The 16,779-nt window shown below is 37.8% G+C and overlaps 1 protein-coding gene across 3 annotated transcripts in view; it reads left to right on the forward strand.

Annotated features, from left to right (window-relative positions):
• Window positions 1-10,363, forward strand: part of TNFRSF19 (TNF receptor superfamily member 19) — an 86,445-nt gene extending 76,082 nt beyond the window's left edge. For all 3 annotated transcript variants that reach the window (XM_080376366.1, XM_080376365.1, XM_080376367.1), the window contains 5 exons: window positions 776-940; window positions 2,212-2,337; window positions 3,097-3,199; window positions 5,359-5,759; window positions 8,057-10,363. In XM_080376366.1, coding sequence (XP_080232492.1) covers window positions 776-940; window positions 2,212-2,337; window positions 3,097-3,199; window positions 5,359-5,752 — 788 coding nt within the window. In that variant the 3' untranslated portion in view covers window positions 5,753-5,759; window positions 8,057-10,363. The remainder of the gene's footprint in view (window positions 1-775; window positions 941-2,211; window positions 2,338-3,096; window positions 3,200-5,358; window positions 5,760-8,056) is intronic.
• Window positions 10,364-16,779: the final 6,416 nt, after the last annotated feature.

Consider the following 16,779-nt stretch of genomic DNA (forward strand, 5'->3'; position numbering starts at 1 on the left):
ATTCCTAAGTTCTTAAAAAGAATTTGATTTGAAAAGACCATTTGTAATTTAAGATAGTTTCAGTAGTTGTAGTTAAATTTTGATACTTTAAAAATCGTTTTCACTTTCCACCTAAAAGTGACAGTGTTTATTCAAAGCTGGAAACATTGCTTAAGTCTTTACTAATACAGGTATGATGTCAATCTGTTGACTTTTACTAGAGGTATTACCTGTATTTTGAAAACATCACTGAATAAAACAAAGCACAGTTGAAATCCTGGGTTTGATCTTGGAAATGACCATGGTGTTATTGTAGACACAACCAAGCAAAATGATACCTTAGCTAGCGTTGGAACTTCTGTGGGTGTCTCAGTTCTGAGTTTTTCCTTATTAAGGGAAGTTAGGTATTTGTGACTCCCTCTGGTGGATAGCTCTGTCAACTGTACACGAGGAAATTTTCTCCATATTAAAATCATCCGACATTAAAAATTGAGAGATCTTTGGTTCCGTGGTGAAGATCTCATTCCATTCTCATGGACAGTCGGAATGTGTTTGTGTGCATCACCGCTCATTATCATTCATTTTGCATTGTATTTTTTAAGGATTTTTTTCATAAATGTGGTTGCTGATAATCATAGCTGTTCATGTGTGCAACTAATATTTATACTTTAGCAGATGGAACATCTTTTTTTCTATGCTACAAACCTCTTCTGTTTCCCAGACTTTCATTTACATGACTATATTTATGAAATTTGTACAGTTTGCCTTAACTAATTATTATTTAATTATATTTCAGGTACCACCAAAGTAAATCTTGTGAAGATCCCTTCAACTGCTTCCAGTCCTCGAGACACTGCTCTAGCAGCTGTTATATGCAGTGCACTTGCAACAGTGCTCTTAGCTCTCCTTATTCTTTGTGTTATCTATTGTAAGAGGCAGTTTATGGAGAAGAAACCAAGCTGTGAGTTTCCAGTTATTACTGTTCCTTTGTGCTATTTATATACCAGTATTAGTTTGCCAGATCTCTCTGTAGGTAAATAAATGAAATGTCTCCAGCATTCAAGTGAGTTTAGCATTAAGATGAACAAGCTAGCAGAAGCCCAAGACTCCATACAAGTTTGTCAGCTCAGTGTAGGTACTCCAGCTTCTACTGAGGAAACGCTGTGCAGCTGTCCAGAAATAGCCCAGCTGCATTAATTCTGTGCCATACTCTGTTAGATGCTATACGGACATATTTGGACCATCCGGAATCCAAGCTGGGGCGCCATTATAGAGTTGCAATGCCGATGTGGAAATACCAGCTTGGAGGATCTGTGCATCACACGCTATTGTGAAACACAGATTAGCTCATCAAGATGTGGCCAGTGTAGATAGCAGATTTGTCATTAACAATTTTGGTTTTATGGGCGTATTCAAGATAAATTAAATGCCTAAGCCAGTTAGATTTTAAAAATCCGTAACAGTTTATCCATGTAATTCAGTTTGTGCATAATAATAATTTTTCTGCCTTTTCATTTAAATTAAGAAAGAGAAAAGTCAAAAGCACTCTAGTTCCCATTTATAATTTTTAAGCATTGTATTAACATATTTTTATAGCTTCTAATGAATCCTGGATGTCAAACAAGAGTAATATCTAGAAAGAGTTCATGTTATTACTGCTTACAGCACAAGCAAAAAAAAAAAAAAAAAAGATGAGAAAGGCTTTGTAAGAATTGTTCCTAACCTAGAAGATGCTTCACAATGTAAGTTTTGAGAAATTCAGACATAGTGAATTCAAACTTGAGTTAGTGAAGTTTGGTAGCTCGTTTGCCTTGGCCTACAATTATACAGATTAAAGGAATTCTGCTGTTAATATAAAGCTCTTGAAGATAACGTAAACAAATTCCCTGTGGCTGGAAGCTGAATGTGGAGAATTTTGTATGGGAATCACTGAGAATTGTTAAACACTGAGAAAAGATAACAGTGAATACGCTACATTCTCAAATCATCAAAATAAGAGCGGATTAGAAGATGCTTCCTAGAAGAGGCTGTAGTTGAACCAGCTGTTCTAGGGTTCTTTGCAAAATCTGTGTGCATTATGTGAAACCACATGATCATTGTAGATCTTTCAGTCGGAAAATGTATGGAAATACTGCGTAGTGTGACAGTTAAGCGTTCTGTGAAGACAGGAGGCTATGAACAGGAAAAAAGGTATCATTTACTAATATATATTTTTATTCATTTTGTCCAAAGGGTCTCTGAGATCACAAGACATTCACTACAATGGCTCTGAATTGTCATGTTTTGATAGACCACGGCTAAATGAATATGACCACAGAGCATGTTGCCAGTGCCAGAGAAGAACATCACAGACATGTGGTATGTTTGGTCTACTAAAAGGTGACTTTATGGCATGATGAACATTTATCTAACACTTGAGTTGTGACATTTTAACTACAGAACTAACATTGTGAAACTACTCTTTGTCTTGGGCTAATTTCTTAATAAGCAGATAGAATTTCTAAATAGCAGTTTGGTTATGATTTTTTTCCTGGTTTTGTTCCAGTGACCCTTCACTTGGACATTTAAAGCATTTTTCCTTTAATTTCATTTCTTTCTGATAAAAATTGCAATGCATCTGGCTTTGAGACTCAAATTACTGTGAAGGATTTACCAGACCATATCTAAGAACATGATATGAACGCTAAAGGACATTAACAGTCGGAACAGTTCAAATCATTGAGATTTTGTGAAGTCATATCAGAACAGATGCATTTGATATTAACAAATACATAATTTAGCACAACAGCACAGGCTTAAATAGCATCCTGATATGTTAACTCAGAATGTGGTACTTCCTGTCACACATATCCAATTGAAAAGCAAATTAATGTTAGAAGTAGATACTCCTGACTGGCATCTATATTACTCTTGGAGGAAGGGCTTGGCTTTTGTAAGTAACTTGATTTTAAAGTAATACATTAAAGAACCTAATTTTTGCAGTAAAATCTCTTTTGTCAGTCCATACACTGTAATGTAACTGGCAAAGTAATACTCAAGCTTTGAAGGAGTACAGAGACTAAGTTCATACAGAGCTTTAACACTTTTAACATTATTAAATTAATTTTTATTCCTTAGGACCAGTTCACTTGATTCCATCACTGTGCTGTGATGAAACCTGTAGCATGGAACACAGCAGCCACAGTTGTGCTTTCCACTCACAGACTACGCTTAATGAAAGGTAACTTAGTTTTATAAATGTCTATTAAACATTAAGTATTTTTCATGCAGTCAAGTTAATACTTATACAGATAGAACAGCTCTTTGGAATGGAATGAGGGATTTTGATGAACTGTAGCCATATCCACCCATTTTGTGCAAAACCAGGTTTATAGTGAAAAATGTATTTTAAGTATTACTTAATAAATACTGACTTGATAGATCAGTTCCTCTGAAGAAGTGACTGACCTCTCACAAGCAGATAGTCTTCCTCTTACTCTTGGTACCTTAGATGCTTTGGCGATGCCCTCTTCTGCTATGGGTTAGCAAGGTGCTGCATAAACCTGTGAATCTGGGTGGACTGAGGTACAATTTAGAAGTGTTGTGAAGATTTTCTTTTTTGAGAACTCGTAATGACTGTGAGATTTGAAATAGCTAGTATTTCTGAATTTCTGCCAGATTGTAACAATTATTTTCTCCCTACCACCTGGATATAAATATAGTAGTACAGCAGTTATTTCTACAGCAGTGCCATGAGCTAAATATATAAAATTTATGGTGTCATTCAGAGTTTCCTGGTTACAGATTTTAACACAGGATGTGTTTATTTCTTTTAACTAGAATTGTTTTCCATATAAGGTTTAAATTGGTTTCCAGCTGTTTTGTTCTTATGGCCAAATGTAACTAAAAATGTAGAGGCAGCTTCTTCATAGATGTTGTTTATGCAGAGCGACTTAGTGACCTACGCACAAGATACAAAATACCTAAATTTTCTGTAACAACTTGTTTAAATACCAGCAAGCTTGAGTTATCCTTGTATACCACCAAGGCTGATGAGAGTTGTATACTTTGTGAGGGATCTTTTGGTTAAGGCTTTAAAAAGAAATGTTATATCCATGCTGTGGGGACATCAAAGATTCTGTGGTTCCTTTTGGTAGAAAGTAGTTTGCTCCAGTTTCCTGTGCTAGAATAATATATTTCCTTCAATTGTGGTGCAGTGTCCTGACTTCTGGCCTCATCTATGGAAATGCTTTGTGTATATATCAAAGCTATTAAAGCATCAGGTTTTGGAAATAAGGCTAAATATGTTATAGGCAATGTTAATGTGGAATGAGTTTTGTCGCACAAATCGTTATTGTATGTCAGACTTAATATATCCTTTGCATTTTTATAAATCTGCAGACAGTTTTTGGAAGTAAAACATGTTAGTATATCTTTTTGGTTTTGATAATACTTGTTTTGGTATATGATAGTAAAAAACATTACTGGGCTTTCAACAGAGGTAGGCATGTATAGTGCTCTCAGACATGTCAGTATCATCATGTCTGATACAGGCATGTCAGTACTTCACTTTAAATACACTTGAGATACCACTGAGTTTCTACTTCCATGTTCTACTTCCATGTTCTTCTTCCATTTCCCATAAAATAAAAATAATCCTTATGAGAATTAAAAATCCTTGCCCTTTGATATTATGTCCTCTCCAAATGAAATATAACAGGAGAAGAACTTCCCATAGTTTGAAGGCTAGACAGAAAAAAACAAAAAATCTGAAGTGAACGCATGTTCAGTGTGAAATCACAGACAGAAGTTTCAAGCAATCTCGTTGTCTATTCCCATCTTCCAGTCTGAACCCACTGTACTACTTTTATGTCCATTAGATTCTTGTCTAGCCTGTTTTGGGGGGAGATAAAACCTAGTTCTGGAGATTCCACAGTCTTCCCAAACATCTTTCTTGCTGCAAATTAATCATGTTTTATGTTGTCTTCACACACACCGCATGCATTGAGAACAAATAAATTCCTTCCTCTTTGCAACAGTCTTTGTATCTGAACACTACTATAGTATTTTTCTATCATATTTTTTTGTTCTTTAGACTATAAACAACCTCAACTGTAGTTCATATTTTCTAGACCTTTGCATTCACAGTATGAAGGGCTCTAGGCATCCTCTTTACCTTTAGTAGTGTTCTCCAGAGCTGTCTTCATCATTTCCCAATGAGAAACAAACTGTATTCGTTTTCAAAAGAATTTGTTTGTACAGGATGTCTCTAGATTACTAGCTTAATATAGCTCTGTTAAATCTTCATGAAATACCTATAATTACTGATGACAGTAATTACAATACTGATAATATTTTCTGGAATGCTTTTGAAACCATGTGTCTTTTATGCTTTTGCAGGGCTTCTGATTCTGTTGGAGAAATGATTCCTGCCTTCCTTGGTTCCCTTTCACACTCTACCTGTGGAGACATTTCAGATGCTTGGCCCCTTATGCAAAACTCAGCTTGTTGTGACAGCATTTCTTTCTGTGAATCGTATTCAGAACTAGCTGGAGGATCTGCAAAATCCTGCAGCCCTGAGACTGAAAATGCAGCCACTGTTGAGTTGGATAATGACCAGGAACTAAGTGAAGTACTTATTTCAGCTAAGTCTCTTGATGGAAATGTTGCAAAGTCCTTTGAAATCTCCAAACACAGAACATGCATAGAAATTTCATCACTTCAGAACTCAGCGGCTGCTGAAACCCAGCCAACAACAAAGTGTAATGGAACAGCAAATGACTCTACAGACTGATAAAGAGGTAAAAAACCACAACTACAAAGGAGTGAGAATAAGTACTCAAGGCGTGTAGAGCTAGCTAGGTAAAAATAGAATTGTAAAAAGTTCACATTTTTAAATCATTGACAGAATTTGAAAGTTGTAATTACTCAAACTATAATGTTGAGATAATATGAACCAGAATACAGAGGCACCACTCAGCTTTCATCAGGTAGGGTTTTTTATTACTAAATTTCAGGGGGAAAAATAAGCTTAATAGCCTTATGACCAAACTATTATGTGAGTCTAGTCTTTGTTTATGAGGGAAGAACTGAGGACTTGTCTTTTGTTGTTGTATACAAAGCATAAAAGATGTGAAAGTGTTCATCCAAAAATATTTACAAAGCCTTCTCTGTGAAGTTACTACAGCCGCAGCAGAAACAGAAGAGAGAATCTCAAATGCTTTTCCATGCCATTCGTATTCCCATGTCATCAGATAAATTCCATAAGTTTGTCTATAAAATATAATTTCATCTATAAAAGCTTAGAGAAAATGCAGTTCTGAGGTCAAAATGAGAAGAGGTGATAAGCAATCATCTTTACCGCATAAAAAGTCACTCTGCTACTGCTTCATTATATCTTTTTTAATATTAGCCGTGCTCTGTAATTTTAAAATTATGCTTCCTACTACTGGAAATAACTTGAAGCAACAAGTAGCTAATCTGTGAAAGGATCCCAAATTATGGCATGTGTACTGTTGTTACTTAAGGTTATACACGCTGTGGCTGGAAATCTGAAACAGGCTCTTGTGCATGTACACAAAGGCAGGAACAGAAGTAGTTGCCACTAATAATAATCCACCAAACTTAAATAAAAAAATTACGCTGTTTGTAATTATGAAAATGCTGGGTCATCTGCAGAAACAAAACTGCTTTTCTTTGATCCTCTTCCATTTGGTTTGCATGCTGCTTTTATATTGTTCTTAAATAAGAAGTAGAAAGTAATTAGTATTTAACAAAAAAATACGCATATTCTGTAAGTGCAATTTGTAAATTAAGCTTTAATTCTTCAGGTCATGCTTTCAAGAGGAGGAAAGTGAGGTAAACAGACTGCTAAGTCAAGAATTTTTTTGCCATACAAGTTTCAATAGAACTTGTATATTACCTTGCGAATCTACTGCTGTCACTGAAAGTGTCAACCTTACCTAGGTCGCACGTATTTTTCTCAGTATATTCTTTACAATCTATAGTTTTGTCTGTAACAATGTCTGGCACTGACTGCCCATATGTCAGATAGCAGCTGTCATAGTTTCCTTTTGGTCTATGCCAAGTATCATCAGGTGATAGCCTTATCCTCTAGGTATGTATAGGAAGGGACAGTGACGTGACTATGACTGCAAATCTCAGTGCTGCTAGGTCACAGTTTTTCATTGGTTATCCATGGAACTTGAATGCTGTCTTGATGTTTAAAAGGAATTTATTTCCATATTAACAAGATTGAAAAAATCAGAAGTTTGTGGGGGTTTTTTCCCCACTAAACCGGTATGTGATTAATATTATTTAGAGTGGTTTTAGATGTAAGGAACCATAGAATTTCAACGTATCACTATAAAAATTGACTTACATTTCACCATACTTGTTAGGATATATAAATTGTAAATTATCTTACTGATTCCTATGTGTATGTAGACATCTTTTCTAATATTTCAAAATCCTATATTCTTTGATGGTTTTGTTGTACCATGTATTACTACTGAGATTTGTGTATAATTCTGAATAAGCAAGATGGTTTGGGAGGGTTAGGTTTTCCTTCCTTTTTTTCCTTTAATAGACTTTACTGATTTGGTTTGCAAAATTTTTCCATATTTGGACTCTACAGTGCATCATTATATATGCATCTTTGGTGGACAAATTTAAGGAGCATTTGAGGGAAAGGACTAGGACTAGGCTCATGTGAGAGAGATTTTTAGGCTGAACTCTGACCAGCTGTACAACTCCAGGAAAATCATTTCATCTCTGTCTACCCCACTTTTTCCATTTTCCTTTCATCTTTCTTGCAGTTTTGAAGTATTTTGAGGGAAGGATGGTCTTTGTAGTATGTGTGGATGCATTATAGTCTTGCATAGGTCCATACTTCATTGTTAGATAGCATATATTTATGTGCACATAAATAGAAGTTTTTAGATGGGTGTTTTAATACAGTTTCAGTCTTCAGGCTTAGGTGAATTTTTAAAGCAAGCAGTAAGTATAGCTGTATTCTTTTAGTATCACGTCAAGTATAGAAGTACATACAGGTGTTTTTATGAATTTATGTAACCACTGTTCTATCACTTTCTTTTAGGAAACCAAGCTATTCCTCTCAGCACTAAAGCTGAAAGCTTCCCTTATGCTCCTCTGCAGATTCTCATCAAAGTTAGTCTGGTCTTCGATGTAGCATGGTTTCAAAATCAGCTGGGAAAAAATGGCATCATTTCACACCTTCTGCGCAGTTGCATCTGAGCTGTAACAGCTGAAAAGTGAAACTTCAAGGAGCATCCTAGGAGAACCCTGAAAGTGGATTTATGACATTATTTTTTAAAAAGAACCTTCTGTTCCCTCAGATTCTCAAAAAGTCTAGTAGCGTGAGCTAAAAAGTATATGTAAATACAGCAAGAAATATAAATACTTCGGTATGTTTAAGTGGGTATCTTAAATATGGCTAGAGATGTCTGAAGGCGTGGGACAAGACGTTGCCAGTTGTTCTGCTTGCAGATTTATGCATGCATTAGGAATTTTTTTGGCTGGTTCTAATTTTAAATCAGTTTTCTACTGTTGAAGGACTTAAAAAATAAACATTTCTATTTTTGCAAGGATCATCTATTGATAAACTGAAGCTTTTACTCTATATTACCTAATAATCAATAAGCTAGTTTGGGGAGTTAAAAGAATTTGCATGTTACAGTATGTATGGTTGAAGTCCCCTCCATCCAGTTATTACATTTGTGTGAGGGGCATTGTTTTGTTAAACATAGCAGGAGGTTAGTTTTAAATTAGATTTAGCTTAATGAAAGTCAGCCATATAGATAGGGATGTTGTGTTTAATTGGTAGTCTCAGTATTGGAATACAGCACTTGTTGGCTGTCAAAATAAATGTAATCAACTGTCACATCAGAATGTCAAACTATAGCAGGTGTGCCATGAAAGTATTCATACGATGAGACTATTGCTAATATTTTTTAGTAACACGTTAATTTTAAGGGTTTTTTTATTTGTGTCACTCTGTCATTCTCACTGTAGTATTGTGTAAATTCAAATTTCCCACACAAAATATAAAAATTAATTCATAACATTAAAAAACCCCAAACCTCTGAATTGAATCTTCAAAGTTGCGTGCAGACCTAGTAAATTACCAACTGCCCTCATTGCTGTTCTTCAAGATTTTTTTAACTACAGTTTGTTGCACTACATCCCATAATACCATTTGTTCTGCAGCCATTTTTATCATTAAAATAGATTTCACTTCTGTGAGTAATCCCATTAACCTCTACTGATTCATTACCTTCAGCAGGCTCAAACTTGTTGGTGACAAACACTAGCAACTATTCTTTAAAGTACCCAGTGTGCCTTGACAGAAGCAAAGCAAGGAGCAAAATAGATGCAAATTTGCAATAAATGTTACTCATCTTTCCACACGTGGTTTGTGTGGCAATGGAAACGTTGAGACGTTCATATTCTGTAGTGGAAAAAGACTTCTGCTTTGAAGTAGAAGGTTGAACCTGCACAAGACTAGGTGAAGCCATTAGAGGCAGCCAAGGCAGTAAGATGCTTCAGCTCTTCACCAGTGAGATATTATTCATGTGTGCAGAAATCATGAGTAACAGTTACCAAATGCAAACCAAAGTGAGTGAAGAAATTATGGAAGTGATTTTTTTCTTTTGTTAAAGCAGTAAATACCACCATTCAGTCACTGACAGAATAATACAGTTGTACAGGGAGTACAGTTACTCAGCTAAATACTTTAATGTTCAAATAAGAGTAGTTTTGAGTAATTTCTTTGAATACTTTCATACATTTAAGAAGTGACAAAACTTATTTTTCACTACATGTGCATGAAAAGATGTGTGCTTCTTTGTATATACTTTGTAAATAGAAAAAATCCAATGTGCATTTCAGTATATGGCAAGATATTTTTAGAACATGGGGAGATTTAACTTTTCACTAATAACAATTCTTTAAAATGCTATGTTCAAAAATTTTGTCAGCATCTGCCACAGTAAGTATGTTTTCCCATTGGAATTTACACTTTGTATAATTGTTTTTGTCCGGCAACTCTAGAGAAAAATACTCGTTCCTTTAAATGAGTGACAGATAGCTTGCAAGCAAATTGGGAGGAAAAAATGGAGAGTGCTTTTTAAATATGTATGTATATTGTGTATATACTTTTTTCCTTAATTTAACCAAATTGGTCTTTCTTATATTGCCTGTGGCAAGCAATGGTGTACAAGCCAACAGAAAACATACACTACTACCACATTTAGGCTGCCCACGTATCATGTCTAGGGACTTACAGTGCTGTTTTAAATACTCCTTTAAGGAATGTAAATTAAAATCTTGTATAAATCGTTTTGTAATACTTTTTCTACGTGTGAATAAAAGTTACGTGAACCAGTCCTGGTGGTTTGTTGATCTCTAATTAATAATAGCATTCTATACAAAGGGATTAATTCTTTTATTATTTTTAGAATCCTATCATGGTTTAATTGTATTAAAATTATGGTATAATTTGGTACATCTTTGTCTTGAGACGCTTGCTTTTTAACAGTATCATCATTCTTCAAGCAGGAGGACTTGAAGAAACACAAGTTAACGTCAATCATTAAAATGATAGTGCTTCAAAATCTTTTAAAAATTTAGCTTCTCAAGAAAGGAAATTTAAAAAAAAAAAAACTAGTAAGCACCACAGATTGTTGTCTATATGATGTCTTTGAAAAGAAAAGCAAGTACTCCACACAGCGGACTGTTTCAGACACAATAGATACATAAATAATGAGAGTAGCTCTTATTTTTGAAACAGAAAAGGATGCCCTAATCGTGCCCCCCGATTAGTACCAGCAGAGCCTGCACTTGTGTTGCACTGCAGCAGCCAAGAGTGGTTTCAGCCCTGGGCTGGAGAAAGGGAATTGAAGAATGCCAGTAGATAAGACTAATGGCCTGTGATTATTTAGGCCATTTTTCAAACATTGTCCGGAAGGTTTATATTTTGAAAAGATTCAGGAAAATGTTTCTCACAGGGGATGCTGTACAATTGAAATGATTAAGAAAGGGATGGCATGCTTTCACTGGCAAAAGGATTGAGAAGAAAAACTAATTTGATAATTGCATATAATTGCATGCCTTCTTATGGTAAAGACATAAGAAGCAGTGACTGGAAACTGAATCCAGATAAGGATGTAACATAAAGCCAGGTTGTTGTTGGTGAATTTGTAGCGCTGTTGGGTTTTATGGGAAAGAGTGAGAGAAACTGAAAGCTGCTCTGTCCCTGTCCCTAGTTTAGGCCAGCAAATTTCACATTGGTTCTTGTCTTTGTATCGGTGTTACTTCTGCAGTCTTTTAAGTACATAATTCAGGGCTTACCTGGGGAGCATCTTCCCAGACTAGCGAGGTCTCCATCTACAACTGTGTCCATAGGCTGCACTCCCGAGTAGTCTTCTACTTGTCTTCTGCTGAGGCAAACATGGCAGCAGGCTGCATCCCCAGCCCATCTGGTTATCTTTGGAGTTGACTTGAATGCTTGCAAGTCAGCAAAGCAGCACACGGCCTGTTGGGTAGTTAGCTTTGTGTCACAGCTTCATCACTCAGCACTGCTGGGATCGCAATGGTGTGCCCTTGCCAAAAATTACTAATAAAAAAAAAAAAAATCAAGAAAAAAAGAATTGAAAAACAAGTATTTATTCTATTTTAATCTGGAAATAAAATACAACTCAAAACACATTAAGTATGTGACCATAAAACTTGCATAGACATTTGATCATACCAGGTATTATATAAACGTCATTAGCAAGGCTGCAATTTTCTAGTCAACTATCTTTCTAAAAGAGGTTTACAGGAAAAAAACCAAAAAAAACCCAAACCAACAACAGAACAAAAAAACCCCAACCAAACCAAGCTATTCTCCCTGCTTGCATCGCTTTTCAGTACAACAGTGGGTTCTGCCTTTTCTACAAGGTAGACCAAGCTCTTAATCCCGTGCTCCTCATCCTACCAGGAGCTTGAGCCCTTATGACTTTTCCCTTTGTTGTGGGCTCTTTGAGAGCCTTTGGTTTGCATTCCTGTGAAGTCCCTCCAAGCAACAACCTTCATGCCTGAAATTAATCCTCTGGCCAAGTTTGGCGATGGAGGTTCAGACTGCTACCTGCAGCACATTCCAGGGCAGACACTGCTGCTTTGTTTTGCCCTTTTAAAAAGGGAGTATTGAAGGGAGCGCGTAGTGTTTATCAGGCACGGGGCGAGCTGAGGTTGGGTACCGCAGAGCAAAGCCACACAATGCACACTTTGTGCTGGCAGGGTGCAATTTAATCCGTATTTAGTTTTGGCATGAGTGATGGTAAAACCCACTTGCTCTTCATATTGCACATGAGCCGTTTCGATTATGTCTGATAAAAGTAGAGCTTTCAATAGGATAAAAATAATAGTGGGTGGATTTGCTGGTGAGCCTGCTGGTTTCCACAACAGCACAGAATGATGGGATTAGAGGAAATGTTTTCTAATAACGTACTGACAGAGCGAGTGGCTGATGGAGGGCACGCTAAGGCTTCTAGCAAGTGCCACAGCTTCAACAGCAGGGTCAGCTGAGTCAGACTGGTTTCTTTCCCATCGCTGGATTTTCTAAATCCTTCCTTATCACAGTTGGATTTAATTATTTTTTTTTTCCTCATTGACCTGACAAAGGGAGATTTGGCTTGTTCAAAAGGTTATAAATGACATTTTTCTAAAGCACTGGTGGAAAAGCACACAAAAAAAGGAGGCAGCTTTTAGAAAGTGCTTTCTCTGAGCCTCAGTGTTCGTGGAGTTTTCCATTTCTTCTGCCCAGGTCCCAGTGTCAGTTGGAGGATGGACAATTCACACTCTGTTCAGCATGCAAAAATTCTCCTAAGTATAGGAGATAGTATACCAAATTCTAGTCTGTAATCAATCAGTTCAATCTAAAAATTAAGTTTAAGGGAGAACAATGATTTTAGAGCTTGGAAAAAATTAAACCCATGGAATTCAAGAAATCACTTTGATTTGCCCAGGATCTGTATCAGGCAGTTCATTGGAATGTAATGAGAAACATATATAGATACAGAAGGTATATATACGTACGTGAAAATATATTCTACAGCAGAACAAAATAATAACAAAATTTAAAAGAACTGATCATCTTGCATGTGATCTGAGGCAAGGCATTGTTCAGGCCACTTAGTAATTTTATTCCTACGTTCTTAAACATAAGGAAATTGCAGAACACTATGGACCAGTTCAGATGAGACCTTCACACTATACCAGCACTTACTCTGCCTGGGGCAGAGGTTACAAAATGAACTAAGAACTCTTTAAAAAAATAGTAAAGGCTCTGTCTTGGGGGGGGGGGGGGGGGGGGGGGGGGGGGGCGGGGACAGACACGGGGACAGGGGGGGTTAAATGCCTTTCAGTCCAGAATTTCAAGTGCCCTAGACATTTCATAGGTCAATATGGAAGCCTTAGGACAAAAAGATTACCATGAACAACAAAACAAAGCATTTAGGACCTACAGCTGGTACTCTGGCTCCCTTCCAGCATTTTTAGAGCTGTGATTTCTTGCTTTCCAATAGCAACATACTGGAACATTCACTGAGTGAATGCAATTTCTCCGCCAGGGTCGGTAGCATCTGAAGGCCCTGGCTGGCCCCACCAGAGGAGCTGAGAGCGCAGCGGCAGCTCTAACGCTTTGCAGCTGGTGGGGATCTCAGCAGGATGCTTTTAACGGGGATGCTCTGTGCATGCGCGTGTGCGCGCTTCCATACAGTGGATGTTTAAGAGAACGATATTGAACAAAACAGGAGCAGGAGAGGTTATTTGTTTTGAAAATCCGAGTAATAAGAAAAGGACATCTAGCTCTTGGTACACCAAAAAGAGCAAACCTGCCCATGACGTTGCAAAGTAATCATATTTTAAAAGACAAAGAGCAGCCACCGCCACCTTACTTCTCTAACTTCATGTTGACTTAAACTCGCATAAACTCTGCACATGGCCAAAGCAAAACGAGGAAGCTTTGGAATCAGCAGAATAACAGCGTTTACTGCACCAGTTTTGTTCATACATTGTAAATGTGCTTTCTTGTATATTTATGTAGATTCCTGCTACATATGGTAGCTGATTTTAACCTGAGGAAATTCAACAGCAAGTATCATTTTTGGCCATTTGGTTCACTCTGTTCCAAGAGGAAAAAAAAAAAGCTGTTGACCAACCTGATGCCGTTTTATATCGTTAGACTGTGTGCCTTTAGCACAGCTTCAGCAAACTTCATTCCTAAGGATGTTCAACAATAAAAGGTAAGGGGACACCACACCTGTGCAAGAGCGAGAGTATCTTTCTGACTGAGATACCTAAACAGACTCAGAATATTCCACCAAATAACACTTGCAGTACATCTTGTCAAAAATAATCACATTTTTTTGGTATTTTGAGGCTACAAATAGAAAAAAATTCCTTGCTTGAAGAAAATTTCACACTGTGACAAAAAGCTGTGAAACCTCACATAAGACTATTTTCTCCAGGAGGGTTTGTGCAGCTTCCCTCCATGTTAAACCCTCAATAAATAGAAAACCTCAACTTAACTTGTATCTTTAAATATATTTTAACCTTTGGAGGATTTGTTGGTTACTCAAGGACGACTAATCCATTTGTATGGGCAAGAATTACCACAAAGTTATTTTTGCACACTGGTTTTTAACTAGCAGGACAGATGGATATAGGCAGAAGAAACTCTAAATCCGTTAAATTATAAAATACCTATTTTAATGATTGGTTAAAAGAAGCAAGCCCCATGGGTTCGGCCCTCTCTCTCATTAGTTAAAACAGGCTATGGGATCTACAGGGAAGAGCTCAAGAATGCCATAAATTACATCTCCTGTGGCTTTCAACAACAAATAGATAGCACTGGAGTTTACTCAAGGTGTTGGCAAGTGCTGCAACAGGGATTCCTGAAAGTATCTGTCTGCCAGATGATGTTTCCTAATACACTGAATGTCATGGAGGAGGTCTTGTTGCATTTACAGCCAGATGCTCTCTTTTCCTAGAGAAGTCTTTTTATTGCCTTTCTCCAGTCAGTGGACTGGGGGCACTGGGGGAAGCAGCAACACCTGCAGAAGCAAGAGGAGCGCAGGGCGCAGCACTGGTACATCCAGCACACACTACAGCCTGTTACAGCTGACTTCCCTCCGCAAGTCTCCCAGCTGTGCAGAGATGAGCTGTAAATGTGTTTGGAAGCCTAGAAATCCCCAAAGATGCAATATTGCACCTTCTGCAGACGTATCAGTGTTGTAACTGCAGTAGCTGAAAGCTGTAAGTAAAACCAAATTAATATCATCTGTTGTGGGGGGCAGACCAAAAATAACTACAGGTTTTGGACTCAAGGCCTTCTTGGATCTGCTTTCTTATGTTTGCTTGCAGGCTTGACATCTAGTTAAATACCTACAGCTGCTGCAGCTCTGAGGATGCTCCTGCAATTCCTACCTGATGTTAGGAAGCAGAAGTTGCCTTTCAGTTTGGCCTTGTTATACTTCGTGCCGCAAGAGCCAGAGGGTTTTAATGCCTGACAATCTCCTTTCCTTCCCCAAATACCTCATCTTTTTGAAAAAAACCACCTTTTTTCAAATCCAAATGTTGCTGAAGTTGCATTACTCACAAGCTGCCCATAATAAGACTCCAATTTCATTTTCTCATGGAAAAGAAATGCAGTTACCCTAATGCCACCCAGCAGACGGCCCAAGAATCAGATGCTGATTCTTGCTGTTACTGGTGTCTCTCTCCGCTGCCCCATCCCCCATCCCAGGAAGCAGGCCAGAAAAAATCAAAACACCTCTTTGACCACAGCAACCCCAACCCACACCAGCAACCCACTCTGTAAAAATCCGTTATTGAATCACAGCTTATGGGGAGTTCAAACAAAATAAACAAACAAAACAAAAAAAAAAGCCAGAGACAGAAGAAAAAAAACCAACTGTATAAAGAATTGCAATGAGGAGTCATTCAGCAAAATCCCCATTTGTATATTAAAAGCTTAGCTGAATAACCTGGGGCTGCAGAGGAAGACAAGTAGGAAGGAAAACTCTTCTGATCTTTGCAATCGCCCTGCCCCTCAAGCATGCCAGGCATTTTATCTTCTTAGTCTTCATAAAAGTTTGATTTGTGAAGCAGACACACACCACTTACCCCTCATTCTTGACACAGAAGCGTTTGCCCTCCCCGTCCCCTACCCAGCATCAGAAAGAGCAACACGTCACAGGCGCTAAAGGCTCTTTCCGATCAGGAAAGAAATGTCTCCACCTCTTACCCCCTCTCCTCCTATCCTATGGCCCTTCCCTAGCGTTCTGCCTTATTTATCACTGCTGCAGTTTGGGGGTATTTCTTTACCTTCTTTCCTCCATGCTTGCGTTTCCCATTCTCTTGCCTCTACTAGCTGGTCTGCTCCCCCATCACCACGTGAAAGCAGAATTGTGGATTTCATTTCATGAACCTGGAAAACGCAACACAGCGTATGCGAGCATCTCTGAGGCTTTGCTCCATCCTCATATACAAGCAAAGGAAACAAAAGAGAGGGAAACAAAGGCACCCAAGCACAGCGTGCAAATGCTGGCCCGTGTGACACTGGGTAAAGCTTACTTTCAGGAAGGCAGCAAATTCAAAGCCAGCCTACCCAGGAATTTATTTGGTTGGATTCCTACCTGTGGACAGCTGCTTCTAAGATGTAAGATAATGGCTGAGTGCTGGTTAAGCACGTGCCCTGATCAGATTTTTCTGCCAGAACCCTCCATGAGAAGCAGAGACAAGGAACTGGTCACAACA

This window comes from Falco punctatus (assembly GCF_963210335.1).
Source record: "Falco punctatus genome assembly, chromosome: 2".
NCBI lineage: Eukaryota > Metazoa > Chordata > Aves > Falconiformes > Falconidae > Falco > Falco punctatus.